Source organism: Pantherophis guttatus, chromosome 7 (assembly GCF_059756535.1).
Source record: "Pantherophis guttatus breed Tessera chromosome 7, ASM5975653v1, whole genome shotgun sequence".
NCBI lineage: Eukaryota > Metazoa > Chordata > Lepidosauria > Squamata > Colubridae > Pantherophis > Pantherophis guttatus.
Window position 1 is genome coordinate 41,732,713 of NC_142069.1, and position 25,425 is coordinate 41,758,137.

The following is a 25,425-nucleotide window of genomic DNA, read 5'->3' on the forward strand; positions in this document are numbered from 1 at the left end:
ATCTGTCTTTACAGTATAAACTTCTTTTCAAATATCACTTTCTGAACTTGCTTTAAAGTATATGAATGGTATCTGATATTTACATTTCAATATAATTTTATTTGTTGTTTAAAATACAGCTGATATATAAATTCCCAACTTTGGGCAATTAAATATTGATATGTGGTAACATGGTGTTTCCCAAAGAACTAAGGATGAGTTTTACATTTTTTTTCAACAGCTATATATCAAGAGCTTGATACACAGTGGGGGAAAACCCTTAAGAATTATTATTTCATTCCATAGGGAAACAAGCTGAACATTTAAAATATTATTTAATTAGCTTAATCTCACTTCCTAAAGAATTATAATCCTTTAAATGTTGTAGTTATATAGTTTTGGAAAAAACAAAGCACATATGTGTTCCAGACATCACAAATTGCTTACAATTAAACTTCCCTGGTTCTTTAGCCCAAATATTTTCAGAATTATTCTGCATATAATTATATGCCATATGGAAATATAAGCATGCTCAAATCATTGAATTTTTATTTATGGGAGTCAAGCTGTATCTTTTTATGCCCGAGACACAGTTTAATCATTGGAACATATAGACCTTTGTTGCATGTATTAGATAGTAAATCTCTCTTTACATATGGTTATACTTTGTATTGTATCAGAATTATAATCAACGTCAAAGGCAGTTTTGTATCTTTTGTACATTTTGTATTTGATGCTAGGAGTTACTGGTATGTGATAGATGATTACATATAATCTGATCTTTCTAAGAGTCGTGATGGCACAGTGGTTAGAATACAGTAGTGCAGGCTACTTCTGCTGACTGCTGGCTGCCAGCAGTTTGGCAGTTCGATTCTGAGAAGCTCAAGGTTGACTCAGCCTTCCATCCTTCCGAGATGGGTAAAATGAGGACCCAGATTGTTGGGGGCAGTATGCTGACTCTGTAAAACCACTTAGAGATGTCTGTAAAGCACTGTAAAGCGGTATATATAAGTCTAAGTGCTTCTGCTATTGCTACTACGCAACCATTTTTGCAGTTTCTGCATTATGAACTATTTAAAAAAAATAGGTTAAAATGTTTCCGATATTTTAAATCTTTACATTGTATCAGAAATTTGATTCATCCAATAAAATATAACCTCCCAATAATAGGCTCAGTTACGCTATACAAGTGAGTTCAAGTTAGTCTGGTCAATAATACCTTTTTCTATTAATTACATGGCAATTTATCTCTTATCAGTTGCTCCGTGAGCTAGTTCCATCATTAGCTTCTCCATTTATTGTTAAATTCATGAGGAAACTGCACTCTATAATGAAAACTGTCTGAGAAATGGACTAGACAAGGGACTGTCATTCTCACGCCCCAGATTCATATCTTTCTCTAAATTCCACTGATAAGTATCTGGAGTAATTCTCTTCCCATTCATTTTTTTCAATCTACAGCATGAGCTTTTCTAAATCTGACACTGACTCTATCCCTTTGACAAAAACTGGGTTTGCCTGAAGACTTTTTATACTACCTAGGCAATATAGCATGATAACAAAGCTGCTTATACAAAAGCCTACTAGATTAAGCTTACTTCATTACTAATTACTATACAATATCTTATACCTAAAAGAAACTGATGGGTTTAGACAACAACTGACCAAAGAAAATGGCTAGGGAGAGATGTTTCTAAATTCCTGGCCTCAGAGACTTAATGAGCCACTTTAATGAGTATACAGGTGAAACTCGAAAAATTAGAATATCATGCAAAAGTTCATTTATTTCAGTAATGCAACTTAAAAGGTGAAACTAATATATGAGATAGACTCATTACATGCAAAGCGAGATAGTTCAAGCCTTGATTTGTCATACTTTTGATGATTATGGATTACAGCTCATGAAAACCCCAAATTCACAATCTCAGAAAATTAGAATATTGTGAAAAGGTTTGATATTCTAGGCTCAAAGTGTCCCACTCTAATCAGCTAATTAAGCCATAACACCTGCAAAGGGTTCCTGAGCCTTTAAATGGTCTCTCAGTCTGGTTCAGTAGGAATCACAATCATGGGAAAGACTGCTGACCTGACAGTTGTGCAGAAAACCATCATTGACATCCTCCGTAAGGAGGGAAAGCCTCAAAAGGTAATTGCAAAAGAAGTTGCATGTTCCCAAAGTGCTGTATCAAAGCACATTAATAGAAAGTTATGTGGAAGGTAAAAGTGTGGAAGAAAAAGGTGCACAAGCAGCAGGGATGACTGCAGCCTGGAAAGGATTGTCAGGAAAAGGCCATTCAAAAGTGCATAAAAAGCCACCACACACAGACGGATCCTGGATATGGGCTTCAAATGTTGTATTCTTCGTCAAGCTGCTCCTGAACAACAAACAACGTCAGAAGCGTCTTATCTGGGCTAAAGACAAAAAGAACTGGTCTGTTGCTCAGTGGTCCAAAGTCCACTTTTCTGCATCTCATTTCTGCAACTTTTGCATCTCATTTGGAAACCAAGGATCCGGAGTCTGGAGGAAGAATGGAGAGGCACACACTGCAAGATGCTTGAAGTCCAGTGTGAAGTTTCCACAGTCTGTGTTGATTTGGGGAGCCATGTCATCTGCTGGTGTTGGTCCACTGTACTTCATTAAGTCCAGGGTCAACGCAGCCGTCTACCAGATTTTGGAGCACTTCATGCTTCCTTCTGCAGACAAGCTTTATGGGATGCTGACTTCATTTTCCAGCAGGACTTGGCACCTGCCCACACTGCCAAAAGTACCAAAACCTGGTTCAATGACCATGGGATTACTGTGCTTGATTGGCCAGCAAACTCGCCTGACCTGAACCCCATAGAGAATCTATGGGGCATTGCCAAGAGAAAGATGAGAGACATGAGACCGAACAATGCAGAAGAGCTGAAGGCCGCTATTGAAGCATCCTGGTCTTCCATAACACCTCAGCAGTGCCACAGGCTGATAGCATCCATGCCACGCCGCATTGAGGCAGTAATTGATGCAAAAGGGGCCCAAACCAAGTACTGAGTACATACGCATGCTTATACTTTCCAGAGGTCCGATATTGTTCTATGTACAATCCTTGTTTTATTGATTTCATGTAATATTCTGATTTTCTGAGATTGTGAATTTAGGGTTTTCATGAGCTGTAAGCCATAATCATCAAAATTATGACAAATCAAGGCTTTGCATGGAATGAGTCTATCTCATATATTAGTTTTACCTTTCAAGTTGCATTACTGAAATAAATGAAATTTTGCACGATATTCTAATTTTTCAAGTTTCACCTGTATCTACAGATATTTCTTTTTCTGAATTTGGGGCTCTTTTATAGATAATGCATTCTCCAGATAATTTTGATATGGTATCTTTTTATTTGATTTGATATGCTTTTGGTATGATATACCATACCATATGTCAGGCTCCAGCAAAATCAGGAGATCAAGGCAGTTCAAATGGATATAAAGATTTATTGCATATTTAAGTTTTCTTCAAGAATCTGAACTACCATGGGTTAAAGGAACTTGGCAATAGATAAGGAATCCAAGGTGGACTGGACATAGATCACTTGTGGGTGTGTAGGGTCTCATGTGTGATTATTGTTTGACCTCTCCCTCGGGCTCAGCCTGGTCATCTCCTACACCTTACAAGCATATACAAAAAAAAGGAGAATGTCAAAGAATGCAAGGTGGGGGGTGGGTGGGAGGGAGGGAGGGAGAGAGAGAGAGGGAGTCTGAGACTTTCATTTTTCCTGGGGTAACTTTGTTCCTCCTTTATGCAAGACCATCTCTTTTTTCCCCCCTTAGAGAAGATGAAGGTAACTGCTGGAGTAGCAGTTAAGTTGTTGGCTAAGCATGGTTGATATTCTTTTCTTTATTTACTTTATATCCTGTCATTATTTTTACAAATAACTCAAGGCAGCAAGCATATCCAACACACCTTCTTCTTCCTATTTCCCCAACAACAACAATCCTGTGATGTGAATTGGGGTGAGACACAGTGACTGGTCCAAAGTCACCTAGCTAACTTTCCTGGCTAAAGTGGGACTAGAACTCATGGCCTCTTGCTTTTTAGCCTGGTGTCTTAGACCAGGGGTCACCAATCTTTCAGACCTCAGGGACTACTAAATTCATAATTTTAAATCCTGTGGACCACTATGAATTTTCTAAAAAGATAAATAATATTTAGTGCAATATACAAAATGCAAGTAATTTTTCTGCGGACCACCAAAATTTTCTCATGGACCACCAGTGGTCCACGGACCACCAGTTGGTGACCACTGTCTTATACTACGACTAGAACAAACTGGCTTGACTGAATCCTTTGGGGCCAGTCATTCTCTCTCCCTTCAACCCGCCTGAAAGGGCTGTTTTATGAGTAAATATTGGAAAAGGGCATGCCATGATTGTCATCTTAAACACCTTTAGAAAAGGTGAGATATAAATCTAAAAAACTGAACTATCAAATAATAATCTTTGTGGTTTGGCTGATGTCCACATTTGTTCCTTGTGGACTATTTTAATTCAGATTTATAAATCTATGAAACTTGTTTTACTCCTTCTGGTTGTCAGCCTACATAGCAGAAAATTAAAGTACACAGGTCTGGTGATAAATGTCCACATGTTCTTGTGGTGAAGGCTCAACTGCAAAGCATGTTCTGCTTGTGCTTGGAAGTCCTTGACATACATTTACTTCCAATGCCATTCCAATCTTTAACTAGCAGTTAAACTTGGCCATTTAGCTCTATTTGGATTTTATCAAATAAACCTATTCTATTCTATTCTATTCTATTCTATTCTATTCTATTCTATTCTATTCTATTCTATTCTATTCTATTCTATTCTATTCTATTCTACTACAGGTAATTTTTATTCCAGTGATTCGGCGTCACCATATTGCATTCATCAGAAAAAGAAATCCTTACCCTGTGTATTTTCAAGATTAATCATATTCATGATTATTTTTAAATTGATCATGAACATTGTCACATCATATTCAGAATGGTAAGGACTACGAATCAGATAACTGATCAGCGTATGTTCCATGGCACTGCTGAAGAAAGTATTTTGGAAAGATTATTATTTAACAGCCAGTCACCATATATCCCTTAATCAGTTAGGGAGAGTGACTCCATTAGGATTAATCATCCTGGGTTTGACAATCCTAATTCAAAGAATCATCCTACTACACAGTATTGTATGCCTTTCATCTGCAACTATCTGTCATAAGAGAATATAAGCATTATTGGGTATAGAACGAAAGATCTTAGCATTATTTTCATGTACATACTGTTAGTATGGTCTTAGCAGACTGAACTGTACTGTTTTCATTTGTGTATAATGCTAATATCTCTCTGTCTGTCTGTCTGTCTGTCTGTCTGTCTGTCTGTCTGTCATCTACCTACCTACCTGCTGCCTGCCTATCTACCTATCTATTATCAATATTCAGCAAGCATATATAACATTGCACCTATCTCCTAGTTTTTGGCCTGGACTAGAGTTGATGGGCAGCTAATAGGCTAAATAACTTCAACTAATTCTTCCAGAGAACTCTAGAGGAATGTTGGGTGACAGCTGCTGCTCCTGCTGCCTAAGGCAACAACCTCATTCTACCCAATGGTTGGGTCAGTCCTTGGCAAAAAATGTTAATGAAAGCTGACAGAATGTCAGACATACCAGTTATCTACTGGGAAAATATACGCAAAAAAATGCAGTATGGTGGCAAAGGAAGAAGTCCAGAAGGAAGAGTCAATAAATACCATGTTTTGTCTTGTACTTTGTTGCACTAAATCCAATAGTGTCCATTTCCTTAGCTGTACCAAATATCTATGTGGATGATATAGATTATCCATATAGCTATTAGGTACAGTTAAAGAAATATTAGATTTAATGCAACAAAGTCAACACAAAATATGGCATTTATTTAAAGAATATTTAATATTCATGTGAGTCCTACATTTACAACAACCAAAAGTTTGAGTTCCTCAACGTTCTTTTAATTCATTTTCTTGCTTTCTCTGACGTATGGTCTTAAGTGGTTACAGCCTCATGCTGACCTGGTCTACCTCTGAAACAAACCTTGGCTGGGTTTAGGTAGGAGACTTCAGGGAACACGGAGGTGGGGGGTAGACTTGACTGGGAATCAAACTGCTTCCTGGAAGAATGTTTTTTTAAACTTCTGTAGGTTTGCACTCTGCAAGAAAGCTGTACGAATCTATTCTAAATCATGAAATAGAAAAGGAAAGGAAATATGGATTTTAAAATGTAAATAAATAAAAGTCAGAAAGTGACATGCCAATTATAAAGAATATGAAATGTATGTACTGTGTGAAAACAGGAGTTTTTACTTTTGTGATGAAAACAAAATGGTTTAAAACAACAGCTGCTTTTCTTTCCTTGCATAAAATGAGGAAAGATGTTCAATTGTGCTGCCAAAACCCATTCTTTGAACCAAAATGAATGAGTCTCTGTTTTTCTTTCCCTTCACTAATGTCTAAGCCATAGTTTTACATGAGATGCAGTAATTTGCCATATTTGGTCACTAAATTAGAAATGGCAGAACCAATCCTAAGGACTTAGGGGAGAAGGATGAAGGTGTGCTCATTATTTCTCAGTGCCAAAACATGCTTGATATTGTGAAAGAACTTCCCCAATGAGGGAGAGAGAACACTCAGCTGTGCTCCAAGATTCGAGATTTTAGAATACCGATATAATATTGCTGTGCATATATACTTTAAATTCTCTGGTTTGCATTCCTTTGTCAAGGTTTCACTAGACATTATGACATCAAATTATATGCATATGTCGAAAGTTTAGCAATATTGCTTTCAAAATTTAAATAGAGCAGTGAAGTATTATATTATCAGTTAGCAAAGATACATATACACACAAACTTAAAGCTAGATTTGGTTTCTTGGCACAGGCACCATTTAATTAACTATCGTAAGGAGAATACTGTGCCAATTTTAAATAGCCCTTAAGAGATATACTACATGTGCTTGCCAAGACCCAGGCTTGCAAACAGAAAGGCGAGAAAGACTGGAAAGCTACTGAATAGGACACTTTCCAAACATAACATTGGAACATTTCAATGCTATTTAAGGGATGTATACTTTGTATGCAATTACAGTACACATAGGTGCAGTTGAGCTCCTGGTCATCACTTTTTGAACTACCAAGTAATTTATTTTCCATGTATATAGACTTGTAATATATCTGTGTGTGGCTTTCCAATTATATTTTCGATAATGGCCAGTTTTTCATGTGCTCTTGTTCTGGTTAATATGGATTTCATTTCAAATTTGGCCGATTGCCTAATGCCAAAGTACAGGGACCCATTTTGAAAAATGCAGCCAAACATACAAACAAACAAAAACTTAACTGTTTCAGGTGTAAAGTCGAATCGGGGGAAAGAAGCTTTTTTCTATTACTAAGAAATAATAATATTGGGGAGAATCCAAAATGGACATTAAATCACATGATAGGAATGTACATACGTATTTGGGATCAAATTGTGATGAAAAGGCATAAGAAAAATAAGGATGAGTAAAAATAAGAGCTCCTCAAAATATGCAATAAAAAGTGATTTTTTTAAAAAAAATCAAGTATAGGAAAATAACAAAATATACATAGCTGATCATCCCTAATTTGTGGAACTAGATTGTAAGTGGGCAGCAACCCAAGACTACGGAGAGCAATTCATATGACTAAATGTTTATCCATCTCTGTTCTGAAATGGCAGCCTAGAAAATGATGTGCTTCTAAAACTTGCAAAACAGGATTTAAAAATAAGTAGATTAAATTAGAACATTAGTTGCTTTTACTCTGCATCAGCCAGCAACAATAGTTAACATTTATATAATGCTTTCAAATGATTAATGTACTCAATTAATCCAAAACAAATTAATTAATCCAAAACTAATTGCATCAATAATTTTATTAAGACAGAGATGGTAAACATGCAGGCATATTGCTGAACTCTGATAATAGGATTCTATGCTAGCTAGGGCTGTCAGTAATTGTATAACCACAAGTTTTTACTCTGCCATTAGCTACAGAAAGTAGTATTACTTCCCATATTGTAGATAAAGTGAGAAAACAGTGATTTATATAACATAAGGGAACAACACATGAGACAGTGTGTGTGTGTATTTTCATTAGATGCCTTTTGAAAAATTATGTTTTTATATAATAGAAGATTAATAAATACATAACAAGTGATAATCTCCTTTTCTTTTTCTTCCTATTTTTAATTCAATTTTAACCAAGGCAATCAATTTCCTAGTTTCTACACTCATTCTGTGGTGCAGCTGAAAATATATGGTGATATTTTTGCTTTTGCTTTTTTTCTATTTTTATTTTATTCAAAAATATGTTAAAGTAAAAAAATACAAAACTTCAAAAAAATTTTTTAAAAAAGACAAAAAGCCACAAAACAATGTTTAAAAAGTGCATTAAAAAACCCAACACATACACACATATTACCCTCCCAGTTGAATATTGATATATCACAACAATATTAGTTTCCTATCCCTTGTGAAACAGCCCCCCCAAATTTTTAAACTATTAAATCCATTTGTAATTTACTAGCCTGACATCTATATACTATATTAATAAGCAAATAGTTAACAGGAAGAACAATAATAAGAAAGGCAAGATTAAAGTTTCAAAACCTCTGTTCAGAATGTGACATCTTGCCCTAGCCAATTTGCCATGGCCAACTCACCACGGGAAAACTTGCTGCGGGATAATTCAACAAATACAAAATTTAAATTAATTTCAACAGAACTGTAGCCAATAATAATAAAATAAGATCAATCCAGAAATACAAGAGTTACAATAATTTCAACAAAAATGTGGTCACCAATAATAAAAATACCTGAATGAAATGCTTAATACAGCATTGAATTCTCCTGTGGCGAGTTGTCCTATGGCAAGTTGGCCATGTGAGTTGGCTGTGGTGAGTTGTCCTGGACCCCCTCTGTTAACAAACTGTTATTGTAATTAACTCGTAGAAAATTTATTGTAGAACCTTAAATATCCCAAATCATCCCAAAATATAATTGATTCATCCTGGATCAAATATCAAATATAATTCTGCTTTTCCAATCAGTAGTAGCTGAAACAGTCCAACACTATTCATACAAAATTACAGCAATTATCATGAAACTCATGAGAGTTTTTGTTCTGTAATATATCATCAAAATATTTTGAGACCTATGCAATTTGAACATGATTTTTCAGGTCCTTGGTCACTATGAATTGTACAATTCATCTGAACTTTAACATGCTAATCCTTAAAGGTGGCTCCCAAAGTTTAAACATACTCCATATGAAGAAAGGATGTATTTACAGTTATTCTCAAAATATACTATAAATAAGCAGAAAGGTTAAGCACTGCATTAAAAAAAAAATTATGGATGGTATCTTAAGAGCCACTTGCTGAAAATCAAGTAAGAATGGTGTTCTTAATTTTTTTCAATAGACATTATGCTTATAATTCTATTTCAATCCCTGTTAGCTGCCCAGAATCACATTGGTTAGATGGGAAGCCATATGTCAATATAAATTAATACAATTTATCCTCTATTCTAACTAACTAATACAATATTAGATTATTTGCTGAATAAGGGCCAGATATTTTACAAGAATAAAAATCTTGTAAAAAAACACACCCTTTTTTAACTGAGTTCAAACCAAAGTTTAAATCTCAGATGCTACTACATTGCTATGTATCTAACATTTCATGGACTATTTATTTTTGATCGATATCAAAGAAGTACGGTTAAAAGTCACAGATGATACTTTTGGAGATAAAATGACACAGACAGTTTAGGACCCACTGTGTTGTTTCTAACGGACTACTAAGACTCACTATTATGAAATAGGAAGCTGAATTCCAATTAAGGATGTGACTCTTATTCAATTGTTCTTGCAGAGTTACTGTGTTTAAAAACAACTGTCTTTTCTAATTCTCTTTTTTGGTGAGGGCTCCTAATAGCATATGATTACACATTTTCAAGTACTCGTATAAAATAATCCTACATAATAAGGTGCAGTCGCATGTTTTCTAGGCAATACACAGGAGATAATAGAATAATTGTCCTCAATTTTGGTATCCAACAACATCTATTAAATGGTAGATTGCCGGTTTACTTATACCTATTATAAACAATGGTTATTAGCAATTAAGTTACCTTATTAATAATTTAGAAGCACTTGGGAGTTTTATTAGAACTGAACTGGCATGATCTCACCAATCAAACTAAACTATGAACAGTTAATTCCTGCTATTTCTGTTATTTATGATACATCTTTTGAATTTTCTCTGTACTGTATATATTATGTAGATGGTGAGGTGCAAACAATGTGTAAGGTATTTTATTTGTTCAATTTATTTTCCCCCCCCCTCCATCTCAGGACTCTGGACCGCTTACAGTATTAAAAACATTAAAATAAAAAAATATAAATATTTTAAAACAATAAAAATGGAAATTACAATAAAAATAAAATTACAGTTAAAAGATAGGGAGGGAGGGAGGGAAAAGATGCACAACAGTGGTGAAATGTAAAATTTGTTACTACCGGTTCTGTGGGTGTGGCTTGGTGGGGGATAATGTGACTGGGTGGGCATGGTCAACTTTTTTTTTTTAACTTTTAAAACCTCTTTGGCCGAAGAGGTTGTAAAAAAAATGCTTTTAAAAGCCTCTGATGATCCCAGCTGAGCAACACGATCATCAGAGGCTTTTTTTTTTAACTTTTAAAAGCATTTTTTCAGTGAAGAGGTTATAGAAAAAATGCTTTTAAAGATAATTTTTAAAAAGCCTCTGATGATTGCGCGGCTCAGCTGGGTATGGGGGAGGGCAGGGATTTTTGCTCCCGGTTCTCCAAACCACCCGCCGTCATCACTACCAGATCGGGAATCCGGTCCGAATCAGGAGCATTTCACCACTGATGCACAGTGGGGAAGATGGGACTGGCTCTTAATTGATCAATTACCTCCAGTGTGATGCTCCCCCATTAAGGCTCCAGGCCCTTACAGAAGGTTAGAATGGTAGGAGCCATCGGGGAGCTGTCTCCCCTAATAAAAGCAGAGGAGAATCAGCTGATGATGATCAGTGGCGGTGAAAGGCAACAGATCCCCTGCATCAAGAAATAGCTGCCTGATCCAGGGGAATGGAGAGCAGAACAGAGCAAAGTATAGAGGAGCTCTGCGACGCTGTTCATGAGGAAGCACTCCTGCCCCTCCTCATAAGGAACAGGGGATGATTTAGCTAGATGCAAGGGGAACGTATGCTTGTTGGGAACAACTGTTTGGTTCAGCATGCACTTTCCTGGCCCTCATAAACTCTATTTTGTGGACTTCAGATTCGAGTTTCAGCCTTGTAGATTTTGGACCTTGCTTTATGGACTCTCAACCTTATTTGTGGACTATGAACCTTGCTTTGCGAACGCTGATCTTGTTTGTGGATGTCACACTTCCTCTTTGCCTTGAGGATTGATTCTGGTGACTATTGGACCTATTTTGTGGGACTAGGTTGCATGAACTGTGGGTGGCTGCTTTGGAGAAAATTGGAGTGGAGCTTTACTGGCACTGTTGGAGGGCTGTCTTCTGTGCAAAAAACAGACTTTACTGGTACCTGCACCTGCCAGCATGACCCAGGTCAGAACACTTGGCATATTGAAGAGTAAATGTGGAATGTAAGTGAAATAAACGGTAGGCCTTGAGTTAATAAACAAAAGTATTAGAACCAAAATAAATATGTTGATTGTATATAAAAATAAGGGAAAGGGGGAGGGGAAAGTAATTGACCAGAATGAAAATAGTCTGACTTTATGGAGTTAAATACCTACAGAAAAAATGAAAAAGTAAGTTTGACAATGAATGAAAACGCAAAAATATAGGAATTTGTATCATCTAGATTTTTGTTTCCGCATGTCAATGTAGAAAACTATTGGTGACAGCTGCATATTGTGCTCCAATTAACATGAATATGAATGGTACAGAGACCTTAGGGAAATCATGAAACATATTGAATGATTATAATCAGCTAACAAGAGGAAAAGAGATTCTGTTGGATGTCATAAATGGTGGGAAAGAAAGAGAAAAAATCACTGGGTGCCAGCTTTCCCAGGTAAACCAGGCAAAAACAGGACTAAATGATCTAATTCTACTTTATTGTACTGCTACATTAAGAGAATCTTGCAAATCTGAAGGCACCAACTTCCCACCACCACTTTTAACTGCTTGAGCCATTAGAACAGCTCTTTCCTTAATTTCTTTCTCTGACCATTAAGCCACTGGGGGTTCCTGTGTCTCTTGTCTCATTGTTTCCTAGGCAGCATCTCTTCTCCTCATTCCCCAAGGTCATCCACATATTCCATTCCACACATTCCATTCCATCAATCCATTCTGAGAGTAAAGAATTAATGAAAATAATACATTGAGAAGTACTTACTAAAGTGGCTGTTTCAAATCTACTCATATGTACAGTATACATGGCACTTGAATGAACCTATAAGCATGACTTATTTAATTATGAAAGACTCAGGTAATTAGTGAAAGATACAAGGTAATGAAAGATTTGAATATATGCGGGTGCAAAAATGGATACAGAAAAAAAATAAAAAAGGTAAGAAACTAGAGTGAAAATAGAATTATAAAGAGAAGGTTCAGTTCTTGAAACAAGGATTACTCTCACAACAGAATGAATGTAAAGAGAACATATAGAATCATGATGGAAGGAATGATGAACGGAAATATTACATGCTATGAGAATGTTGCAAAACACCGAGAGCCTATTTGAATGTTGCAAAATATTGAGATCCGTTTTAGTGTAATAGTTTAGGCGCTGGTCTAGAAACCAGGAGACACTGAGTTCTAGTCACACTTTAGGAATCAAAGCTGGCTGGGTTGTTGTTATGGGACAATAGAGGAGTAAGGAACATTATGCATGTTCACCACCTTTTTAAAAAATTAATAGAGGCAGGATAAAAAAATCTCTAAAATAAACCAGGGCTGCCAGTATAGATGGGGCAAATGGAGCAATATTAAAATAAAGGTATAGTTTGTAGTTTATGGGATGTGATACAATTTAATGTGCGTATGAAGATTGCACCTATGCTTGATATTTAGAAGAATACTATTAATGCTCCCTTATAAAAAGAAAATATGACATAATGCAAAAATTCTAGGAGGTGTATGTGGGTTTTTTTCAATGTGCATGGAAAAATCTTGGATGAATTCTTATTGGAATACTACAGGAATAGATAATGATCAAAATAAATTAACGAGTATGCCAATAAGGCCATATTGTTGATTGAGGATCTGAATGATTTGCAATAAAGCGTAAATAAAGTCTATGAGGCAACAAGGAATATGGACCTATAAATTAATATATCAAAGACCAAGTGTATGTGACAGGGAAAATGGAGTGAAAAATTGCCAGTATACCTAAGCAGCAAAAAATTAAAACAAGTAGATTAATTTGTGCATCTTAGCAGACTGTGTCTTAAATATGGGAAATGGATGGAGAAACGTAACATGCTGAAATGCTAATTTGTTACATGGAAATGAGAGATGCATATGCCAGAAAAACATTAAAGTTAAATGTGTTGGTTATGCATTATTTAAGAAGTGTGTGTGCTATAACAAGAATGAATGGTGTTTAATGCAAAAATTAATAACTAATAACTCAGTCATTAATAAAAGAATGATTGAGGTGTGAATAACAAAACGGGAATGTGAAGAAATAATAACCTGAAGGGAAAGACAGTATTGTAGTTGGATGGAGCTAATGAAAGCCTCAAAACAAGGGAAGTTTTAAAAAAGAATCTTAGATTTAAATTCTTCCTTTTCTTTAGGAAGAAATAGGTTGGACAGAAAGAGACTGATTGGCTTGACAATTTTCACAGCTGCCAGCGCATTTGAACCTGAGTTTCCCCAAGTACCAATCAAGAGTTAATACAGACATGAGAAGAAGCTTATTTATTAATAATCACATATCAAACCAAGATTCAGAATAAATAGCTTGTTTTTTCTTTGAGCATAATAATTAACTCATGGCTATACATGATCTTAATGAGGGGGTTGGATCTAAACCTTGATTCTCCTGATCCTAATTTTAATTTTGGTGCAAATGGAATCCAAATTGTTTAAGCAAGTTCTGCATAGTTACATTATTTCATTGCATCATCATATACCATAGCAAAGAATAAAGTATTCTTACTTAGAAAGAAGCACAACAGGATTTTAATTACTTAGGTTGGTAATAAACTACATGATGCTATAATTCATAAAAATAACACATGATTGTTATTAGAAGAACCAGAATGTGTTTCTAATTAAATAGTCATTAAAATAATATAGTTTCTTGGTAATATGTTCCAGAAACTTGGGGCATAGCATAAGGAAAGTTTCCTTGTTGAGCTAAATACCATGTATGGCAGAAAAGTTTTGTTTTTACCAGCAGTTTGCTTTATTTGGTAGACTTTCGAACTAAATATTTTGGATTAAAGATATAGAAGCCATTTACATACGCAGAACCACAATCTATAAATACTTCCCATCGCTCATAAAGTCATGGCATGGAACTGCACTTGTTTTGCCTAAAGGCCTATCCAGACCTTTTATTATGGGTGTTTGCATACATGCATGTGTTATTATGCTAATGTACACATAATAGTTAATCAAATCTTTTTGAATGAGTAGAGCAGAAACAGCTGCATTTGACAAGCTGATGAAGATATAGGGCTTAAAACTGTCACAGGTTTGACAAACCTGATATGAGACTAGTCAGATTGTGTGATGTAGGTCATGGCACTCACAGTGGTTGGGACTGAAAAATCTATGATCTGCTCAGCTTTTATTTGACACTTCAGAGTTATACTTCAAAGTGTTTATACTTTTTAACAACATACAGTATGTGTGATTAATTTCAGCAGCCTTCTTTCAAGATAATAGTTTTTTTAAAAAAAGTTCAGACATCAAACACAATTCCTGAATGTTCTATCTTTATAGAAATATTGTTCCTTCCAACACCAGATTTCATTTGAAATCATAATCTCTGGTTTTTGCAAAATGAAACTATTTGAATGCTTACAGTAAAAATTTACTCTCATTTGCATGTTTAAAGTATATGATATCTTGGCTGATCATATAACACCATGTTAAGATAATATATTGGACATGAATATATTCACATATACTATCCATTGTGATGACTAAGCTGTTTTAACAACTGGAGAAGTCTATAATCAGGAATTAAGTATAATCTCTAAGGAGAGTGGTTTCGTTCACATGTAGGAATTTTAAAAAATCTAGGTATGTTTAATCTAAAGAAGCAAAGGCTTGGAAGAAACATGACAGTAGTTTTTAAATACTTGAAGAGCTGTCAAAGGAAGAAGTTGTGTATTCACTCCTAGTAATACTTAAGGTAAGGCAAACTTCAATGGGTGGACTGAAATTGAAATAAGAAGGAATTTTCTGACTATGAGAGCTATTAAGCAATGGAACAGCCTGCCTCTTGAAGTCATGGCTGCTTGATCAGCCATTTGTCTGGGTTAATGTGAGAATTCTGCACAGGCATGGAATTATATTAGAAAATATAATTATTTGGAAAAGTCCTTTATAGGTTCATGATTCTACAATCCTTGTCTATTATCATTTTTACCATTTTTAATATGTAAGTTAAAAAAATAGTTTTAAAATTTAAGACAACAATGCACTGTTTCTTTTTTTACCCTTCTATGAATTTGATCATTAGGAGAGATCTTTATGCAGAACTGACTCTTAATGCCTCTCCTCATGTACACTGCCAAAATCTTCAGGAAATCCTCTGGAGTAGATTTGAGGTGTGCAGGTCATGTTGAAGACAGCCAAAAATATATCTGTCATACCTTTTATTTTTGTGATCAAACAGAGATTGGAGTCCCCTTTCCTCATCTCATTCCAGAAAAGAACAATTGATAATGAAACAATTTCACCATCACTTTTTGGAATGAGTAAAGTCAGCCTGGGTGTTACTTCACAATATGTTCAAGAACCCAAATTTAAAATGCACAAATGAAAGGAAAAAAAGCATGCATATTTAATCACTTTATCAACATAATTATCTACAATAATTACTTGACAAATGTTATGGTTTATTAGAGTGCTGCTGTGAGTTGCTTTTAAAAGATGCTTACAGACCAAAACATTAGAATTAATAATTCTTCAGAATGTATTGGTTTTCTCTCTGTGCTAACTCAAGATCGCTGTAATGTATTTTCTTTAAGGAAGTACTTACATTAGGTCTTAGCTCAGCTGCCATTTTGTAATATTTTTCAGCTGCTTCATTGAGACTAGCTTGTCTATTGAGAGAAGAAAAAAGGGCAAGTTCAGTGAATTTCAATCTGGTAATGGAAAGTGAAAAATTAATTGAATCATTGGCATTAATAGTTAAAATACATTTTCAGCTACTGATTATGATGTGAATGATTCATTAACTTAAAATAGTTTTTTAAATAATGAAATTGATATAATTACAAACTCCACATTAGTATGAACAAAACATTTAAAAATTAGCTTATAAACAATTCTAATTCATGTCTTAGCTTTTAAAATTGGAACTTAAACCCCAGTATAATGCTAATCATTAAAGTTACATGAAAATATAGTTCCCAATTACAGATATAGCAAACTACAGTATTTTAATATATCTAAACCAGTAGCATGAAGCAAAGTGATAGAAATGGTTCCAGCAGTTATGCTTGCTTTAGGAACATTATCATTTATCTGTAAATTTGCCATTGAATTGGATGACACCATAATTCTATATAGCTGAATAGATTAGCCTGTGTGTCTGTGGTAACTGTGGACAAGCAAGTCAATGCAGAAAGCACTGCATTCACTTTAAAAAGAAAAGCATACACACAAAAAATGAGCCTGAGGAAGGAATGTTTGTTGATGATCTTGAAGAGATAAAAAAACCAATCTATTTTGGGTTACCTTCTAGCTTCCACACATTAAAAAAGTGAGCTCAAGAGATTGAGTTGAATAAGTAATTCAGAGATGATATGATCATCCACAAAAAAAAATGGTCGCCTTTTCTTACTGATGGTTAACATTAATTCTGCTTGGTTGCAGCATCTACTTGTTTTGCACTGCATTCACTTAATTCAACACAGTGAAGCAATAAATGCATGAGGTGATGAGGGTTGCAGAGCCTGATGCTGATACAACATAAGGGGAGCAACTGGTACAAAATCTCCCAACTGGCTTCTGTGCATAAGGGAGGACTAAAACTTAGCTCAGCACCTGAACCACTGTACCACCCAATGTTGTGGTTAGCAATTGTTTGTTCTAAAATTGAGAGTTGTCCTCAAATCTCTCCCATACTTGTTTTCTATATTCATTTATCAGGGAAAAAACTCTGCTGATTTTAAATATAAAGTGAATGGAATGTAGTAGTAATCACTTTTTGTGCTATGTAAGCATTAGACTCTGTACAGCCTCAATAAAAAATGGCAAAAGAAATAATGGCAAAATTGGCACAGGATTCCAGTGTGAGTTGTCTTCATTAAAGTAATCAGATCTAGCCATACTTTTAAAAAGCAGGATGTATACAATGCATACAAGCATGAAGCTGAGAAATGCCGTGTGATCTTCTGTTTTCGTTCTGGAAAAACTGTATGCATATTAAACTTCTTAATTTTATGCAATAAAATATTGATGGTGATACTGAAGACAATGAAATAAAAAGACCTAAGCATATGAGCCGCATTGAACACAACATCAAACTCTGTATTATCCAACTCAGCTGCTTTCTTGGCCATCTCTGCTGCTTCCATCAACCGAGAGTCTTCTAATAGAAACTGGCCTGAAAAACAGATATTAACAATTACAGCATACCTCACACTTTAACGCTGACAGGGCTACATCACTCTATGAACGATAGTTTCTCTAAGTAGAAAAAAGACCCTTTTTTGCTGATTCTTCCTTCCCCCTTTCCAATTGTCAAATATGCTCCAAAAAGGAACAGTATAGGACACTGTAAAAACAAGAGTAAATTTGGGGTAAAAAAGACAACCTCATTCTGAATTCTATTCAGGGAAGCCTCTGCTGAAGCAAAGAACCTTCTATTAACAGAAGGGAAAAAATGCAGTACAGTTCTTTAATTTTCAAGTGGCTGTAACTTAAATGTAAGTTTTAGAAGAACTGAACAAAACATTATGCTTGTTGACAAGTTAGAGGGCAGCAATTAATTACTGATTAATTTTAATTTGGTTGTAGTGTTTCTTTTCAAAGCATTACAAAATATGCCAAAATACTCTCAGCACTCTAAGATCATTCTGATCCAGTTAAACTTACAATAAGAGAACAATTTGCATTGTGAATTATTAACTGCATGCTATGTTAACCAAAATGAACTAAGAAAATTAAAAACATTAACAAAGAAAAACTCTGCAGGTTCAGCTAGAGAACAACACGCTACATGATCAGTTGTAAATTATATCAAGTGAGTGCATAATTACAGTCATTTAATGCAAATAATCAATTTTATTATAACACAGAAATATTACATGCTTTGCAATTATTAGGAATATGTATTATTCAAAGGAAATTAACTCGAAGTCTCAGCGGTTGTTATTATAAAGAGTGTTATTTGGCAGAACTTTTTTGTCATTTAGTATACTGTTGCAGTATACTAAAAAGAATCAAATCTACCAGTAGTTCTCAATTTATGACCACAATTGGGAACAGAATTTCCATTGCTAAGCAAGGCAATTGTTAAGTGGGTTGCACTTGACTTTTTGCCAGCTGAAGTTATTAAGTGAATTACACAGTTATCAAGTGAATCTGGGCTCCCCAATGACTATGCTTACAGGAAGCCAGCTGGAAAAGTCATAAATGGTGATCACATGAGCCCAGGATACTGCAGCCATTGTAAATATGTGGGTTACCTAGCAGGTGAATGTTGATCACATGTTTGTGGGGATGCTATGACAGTCATGAGAGCGAGGCCCAGTCGTGTCACTTTTCTCAGTAGTGTTGCAACTTTAAACAGTCACTAAACAAAGGACTATCTGTATAAGCATCTATGAACATACTGAATTATACTAAACAATTTGGGCATACACAGTGAACAGTAGCATTACAGCTAAATAGCCTGACTAGGTGGCTCAGTGGCTAAGACACTGAGCTTGTCGATCAGAAAGGTCAGCAGTTCGGCGGTTCGAATCCCTAGTACAGGTCTCCTGTGTGAGCAGGGGGTTGGACTAGATGACCTCCAAGGTCCCTTCCAACTCTGTTACTATTACTGAAATGTTTCAAAACTGTTATCAAGCTACAGAATCAGATAAAATCAGCAGAAACATGGAAACTAGCACTCCTTTATCAAAGTAACAACCTCTCATAAAAGGAGCTCTGTAAGAATGTTATTCAGATAAGCACAAACGCATTGCAGCAACTTGGAACCATAGAAAAAGGAAACAATACAATATCTTCCAACAAAACGGATACACATACAACTTTAGCAAAAAGTGCCTGAGCACTCAATAGCTCACTATGAAAAGAGCCTTGGTAGCACTGTGGACTAAAGCACTGTTATTAACATCTGCTGCTTGCAATTACTGCAAGTTCAAATCTCACTAGGCTCAAGGTTGACTCAGCCTTCCATTCTTTCAAAGATAGGTAAAATGAGGACCCAGATTGTGGGGGCAATAAACTGACTTTGTATAAATATACAAAAGTATGAAGGCTATTGCTTAATGCATTGTAAGCCGCCCTGAGTCTCCGCAGAAGGGCGGCATATAAATTAAAGCAAAAAAAAAAGGATAACACTGCCATACGTCAAAAACCTATCAGAAATAACCAACAGACTATTGCACCCATACAGCATTACTGTAGCACACAAACCAACGAAAGCCTTTCAAAACATCCTAAGTAAACTAAAAGACCCAGTAATCCAAGAAGAAGAAAAAATAGAAGTGATCTACAATATACAAGTATAAGGATTTTAACAGACACTATGTAGGACAGACAGACAGAAGACTATGTCTATGAACACCAAGTAACAGTCAGGAGATACTATGAAAGCTTACAACACATGGACAGACTCAACCATAGTTTCAACTGGGAAACTGAAAGCATCCTAAACCAAGCTAAATCCCAAACCACTAGGGAATTCCTGGAAGCCTGATAGTCAGACAAATCAGCCATCAACAGACAGAGACATAAATCACATTTACATACCATTCAAAAGAAACAACAACAACAAAAACTAAGAAGGAAACAAAAAGACCAGAATACATCCTCTCCAGTAGCCTATATTCAGATAAGCAGTGATCAATACCAGAATTAACCCCAGACAACCAACTGAGCAGCAAATAACAGTTTAATCAAGGTACTACTGAAGAGAACCCCCCCCCCAAAAAAAAACAAAAAAAAAACTGGCAGGGCAAGCTACTGTATATAAACAGGGAGCAAACCTCACATTCACTCACACTGATGATATTACTTGGGTAATGTAAAATCTGCATGATCCAATGCAGTTTATCCGGTCCCCCTTGCATGCACACATATAAATGCACACAAACATACCAGAGTAGAAACACATTCAAGATCAACATATATGTACATTCCATAATTAGGGTTTCAAAGATACACATGCACACTCACACAGAGTAACATATACACCCTGATTAGAATTTAGTGGCCTAAATTCTAATTGTCTAATTCTATGCATACTTCCATAATAGTTATGCCAGAGCAAGCCCACAAATGTACATCCATTTGTCCTTGTAAGGTAATTAATTTTAAAGAGCTTTCAATCATAAATGAAGCCTGATAGTTGTACACAAAACATTTTTAATTTGAAATGTTTTGAACTTGAAATTCCTTAGTTCAAACTTGAAATAAACTGAAGATTTTATTTTAATTTATCTGAAGAGTTCTGATACTATTATGTCCTTACTGTAAATGTTGTTAGTGTAAAGTAGTTCCATTTTGAGATTAAGACTCTTCCAGCATCATCAGAAAGAGCATGTGGAGTAAAGCTGAAACTACCAATAAATTATACGTTTTAGCTTGAAAATATTTTTAAAGCTCACGATCCTACAGCTATTCACTATACTTTCAAAAAGATTTCTGTTAGGTTTCATCCTGCAGCGTACTGGAAAAGTACAGTATAACAATCCTACAAAACACTTTTCTATACATAATAAATATTAATCAGTAAAAGTAATCCACTTAAATATCATGTACTTCCTGAAGAACTTCTAATTTACAATTTTTTTTTTTTATTGAAAAGGTTTTCAAATACAAATTTTTCCCCCTTTTTCCCCCCCCTCCCCCCCCTCCCTAACCCCCCCTCCCCACCTTTCCCCCCCTGTGACTTCTTCGTAACAAAAAAAAACCCTAATTCATAACAGATTACTTACTCCCTCCTCAAAATACTGACCTTTACTTACTAAAAGTATTATAAATCCCCCTTTATCCATACATTTCAGAAAAGAAGAAGAGAAAAAAAAAAACAAAAAAAAACAAACACATTATACTATAACTATTATAAAATAACTCTAATTTAGCATAATAGTGTTTTATATCTATGCATTATTGCAACAATTCAAAACCACCTTCCACTTTAAAACTATACAATAAGTCCTACTTTAATAACATTTCAAAGCGGGCTCCCCATAAAATCTAATTTAACATTTATTCCACTCTATCCATTTCCTCCACTCCCCTAAATGTATCACTTAAAAATCCCTTTTCTTAAACTAATCAGTCTGTAGCTAGCTTATTCACCCACTGTCTTACAAATTTACCATACACAACAATTCTTGATATCTTTAATTCACTGCCCACACTACTTAAAAATATATATATATATATATTCCATTATATCTAAATAAAAAAAGAAAAGACAATAACTTTAAATTTATAGTCCATATAATATCTTCTTGAAGTCTTTCCACTGGATTGTTAAAACCAACATCCATAATAGGGTGACATAGCTTGCGGATGCAACAGTTTATTCAAGATCTCCAATCATATCTGCCCCCATCAGTAGTAAACATCTTCTTATATATATAAAAGTAAAAACAACCACCCGAGTGACATTTTAATTGTATTCCATATAATAATAATTGTGGGTTTCATCAGGATTATTAATTTCCATCATCGTATTGGGTAACAACCCGATCTTCTGCATGTCCCAATGTGATTCTCTTGCCTTATAATTCAAGATAATTATAATATATTTATCAACACAAAAAGAAGTTTCAAAGTAGATAATTCAAAACCATCAATTTGAGGCTCTTTCCATGTCCCAAAATTACGGCAATGCAGAGATCTGCCACTATCCTCAGGATGATATTGACCAATATGTCGCCTCCTCTATGTTTTCACATAATCATTCATATTTTAAAATCACTGGCTTCACTGTTGCTTGGGTTAGAAATTTCTATTTTTGTACAACCTATTTCTTTTTTTGTTTTCTTTTTGTGGGTTTGACCTCCATCCTAATTTTTTGTGTCTCGCATTTCTTTTTTATCCCTTGTATATCCTCTAATTGGTTTCCATGCTTGTCCTTGCCTTGATAAGTCATCACATTAAAATCAGATGGCACTTCTCTCAAATTTGTAGATAATCCAGCTGGGGTATCCGATAAATCCAAAGGCAATTTATCTGGTACAGTCTCTGTCTTTAGTTCCAGCTCCTTCTGCTTATCCTGTATTATATCTGAAGACGTTAAATTCATTTTCAACCTATTTTGATAAAATTCTTCCGCCCTTTCAACAGTATTTAACTGGTATCTTTCTCCTTGATATCTCAATATAATACCAACTGGGACGTCCCACCGGAATTGAATATTTCTCCTTTTTAACTCAGACACCAGAAAGCCAAATTTCTTCCTTTCCATTAATATCTTAGGTGGGAGTTCCTTGTAAATCCAAATCTTTCTTCCATACAATTGCAAATTAGAATTGAAGGAATTTTGCACAATTTTATTCCTAATTTCTTTATCTGAAAAATAGATTACCACATCTCTAGGCAATTGCCTTTGCTTGGCAGTCCAGGAGTTTATTCGATAAGCTCTGTCAATCCTACAAAACACTTCCTCAGGTTGAATCTTTAAAATCCCAGCTAGAAATTCAGAAGATATTTTCCTTAAGTCATCTCTGTTATTTTCCTGCAAACCTCTAAGTCTTATTGCATATTCTGTGAAATTATATTGTATCTTTAGAACCTCTTTTTGAATCCTCTGTTCCAGATATTCTACATTACCAGACTTTTGGTCAGCATCCATTTTAAATTTTTCTTCTGAACTATAATCCTGAATATTTAACAAATCATTTTCAATTTTTTGAATTCTATTGTCCAATTTATCTTGAATTTCATCCATTTTTGACTCTAGTAAATTAGTATTTGTATCCAACCGAATCATGAATTCTGACAATTTTAAAATTTTTTGCTGCAAAAAGTCAAACTTGGATTTCACCAATTCCTTAGTTTCCTGCTTAAATTTTTCAAGTTGCTGATTCACAATCTCATCCCTTCTTTCAATCTCCTCTAAGAGAAATTCTATTATATTAAAATCAGGTTTCTGGGACTGAAGAGTTAAAACTTGTTCCTTTAAATTCTTATCCCCCCCACCTATTTGTTTGTCTGACTTCACAAGCCTCAGTGCCATGTTTCCGCCTAAGCAGGCTTTGTTAGAAGAAAAAAAAAAAAAAAACAAGACAAAAGACTTCCAGCCAGCAACACTCAAGCCTCCAGGGAAAAAAGAGAAAAACAAAAACAGGAGCGGAGTTTTGTCTACAAATGTAGCCAGTGGTATTTATTCCGCTACATTGTAATAATAAAAAACGGAAGAACTTTCCCTCTCAAACTCTTCTCCAGCCGCGGCAGACGCCATTTTAAAAAGAAACTTTTTTCCTCTTTCTCTTCCTCTATTTTACAATTACTCTAATTTACAATTAATATTGCTCACAAGTAATTTTTTTTGAGAAGTCCCCATTTACCAGTGTTCATCATTTATGGGTTACTGATGAAGGATGGCAACTGGTATCTCCTTGGGAACTGATGGCCATGCCACTGGCCAAATAGGCCCCAGTACATTATTCAAATAATACTCTGCCAGTACTTTAAAATAAAATCAAAAAACTATAATCATCTATAAAGAATTTTGTACAACAAAATAGAATCCAAAGGAAAGCATTTATTGGCAAACTTACCATAATGCATATAACAGTTTCCCTTCATAGGATCCAACTGAATTGCCTTTAAAAAATATTTTTCTGCCTCTCTCTTGCGACCCTTGAGAAAGAAAAAGCAAAAACAGATTTCTGACACCAGTTTACAACTACTTAAGAGCAAAGACCTACAACTGAGAAACGGAAACATTCATTTTACAGAATTAATGAATTAGCATAATCCTACTAGAACACAAATCTCACTCTGTTTTCTTCTGTTTAAATAATATATTTTCTATTACTACACATAATGCTGTTTATTTTTATGCCAGTGTAATAGGGAAAAACAAAAATGGACAACGTAGTATGTTTAAGGACCAAGAACAGTTCCTATATTTGATATACAATTTATAACTAGAGCAAGGCCAAATAGAACTAGATGAAGAACTATATTTCACACCACATCAATGTACAACAGAAATAGGATTGATGTGGGTTTTCCCCCCCCATGAGCATTATATATCCTGAGATTAAAGAAAGAGATGAGAAGTTTGTATCTTCTTTCTCATCAGGAACTGTTTGACTCTTCCGCATTTAGTATGTGAGCATTTTCTGGCGATGTGTAGAGCAAAGCAACTTTTCCATATAACTTTAGCCAAGCTCAAATTTTTATTTTTATTTACTGTTGGATCAGAAGACTGAGGTTCTAGTAGAATGTTCTCCTCACTGTGCTCCCAATTATGTACATGGTGCAAGCAGAATTTCTAATATGAAGTCACATCAATAGAATTTTCTATAGATCACATAATCTATATTTTCTATAGATCACATAATCACATCTATAGAATTTTCTATTGATAGGATTTCTCAGCAACAAATGCACATGGTGAAAACTAGAAGCTAACTATGGTTATTGAATAAGTGTGCATGAAGATTGTAATAACCATCTATCAATGCACAAGCTTAAAACAAGATCCTATTCATATGGACAGGAGAGAAATATTGAATTGAGTAATGATTTGATTCACATAGAGAGGACCAGTCTCCCCCAAAGCAAACTTCTGCATTGCATAGTTGTCTGCCAATTGATGCTTTCTCACAGATGATATGTCTAGTTTTAATATTTTATTGAGTACAACCAATATTTATATATTTTCATTGGAAGTAAAATATTACAAACATTTATACAATGCTTAAAGGAAAGAAGACAACAATGAACGAGACGGGAAAAAAACCTAGGTCTCTTGGCAAAACTACAAGAACAAT

General features: G+C 34.9%; 1 protein-coding gene across 7 annotated transcripts in view; it reads right to left on the minus strand.

Moving 5' to 3' along the window:
* The window catches only part of TMTC2 (transmembrane O-mannosyltransferase targeting cadherins 2), a 261,421-nt gene that overhangs the window by 12,263 nt on the left and 223,733 nt on the right, over positions 1-25,425 (minus strand). For 6 of the 7 annotated variants that reach the window (XM_087874070.1, XM_034403049.3, XM_034403052.3 and 3 more), the window contains 3 exons: positions 24,202-24,283; positions 17,726-17,840; positions 16,269-16,332 (listed from right to left, as the gene is read on the minus strand). In XM_087874070.1, the coding sequence (XP_087730196.1) occupies positions 16,269-16,332; positions 17,726-17,840; positions 24,202-24,283 (261 nt within the window). The remainder of the gene's footprint in view (positions 1-16,268; positions 16,333-17,725; positions 17,841-24,201; positions 24,284-25,425) is intronic. The other variant, XR_004588693.3, reaches the window with a different exon arrangement.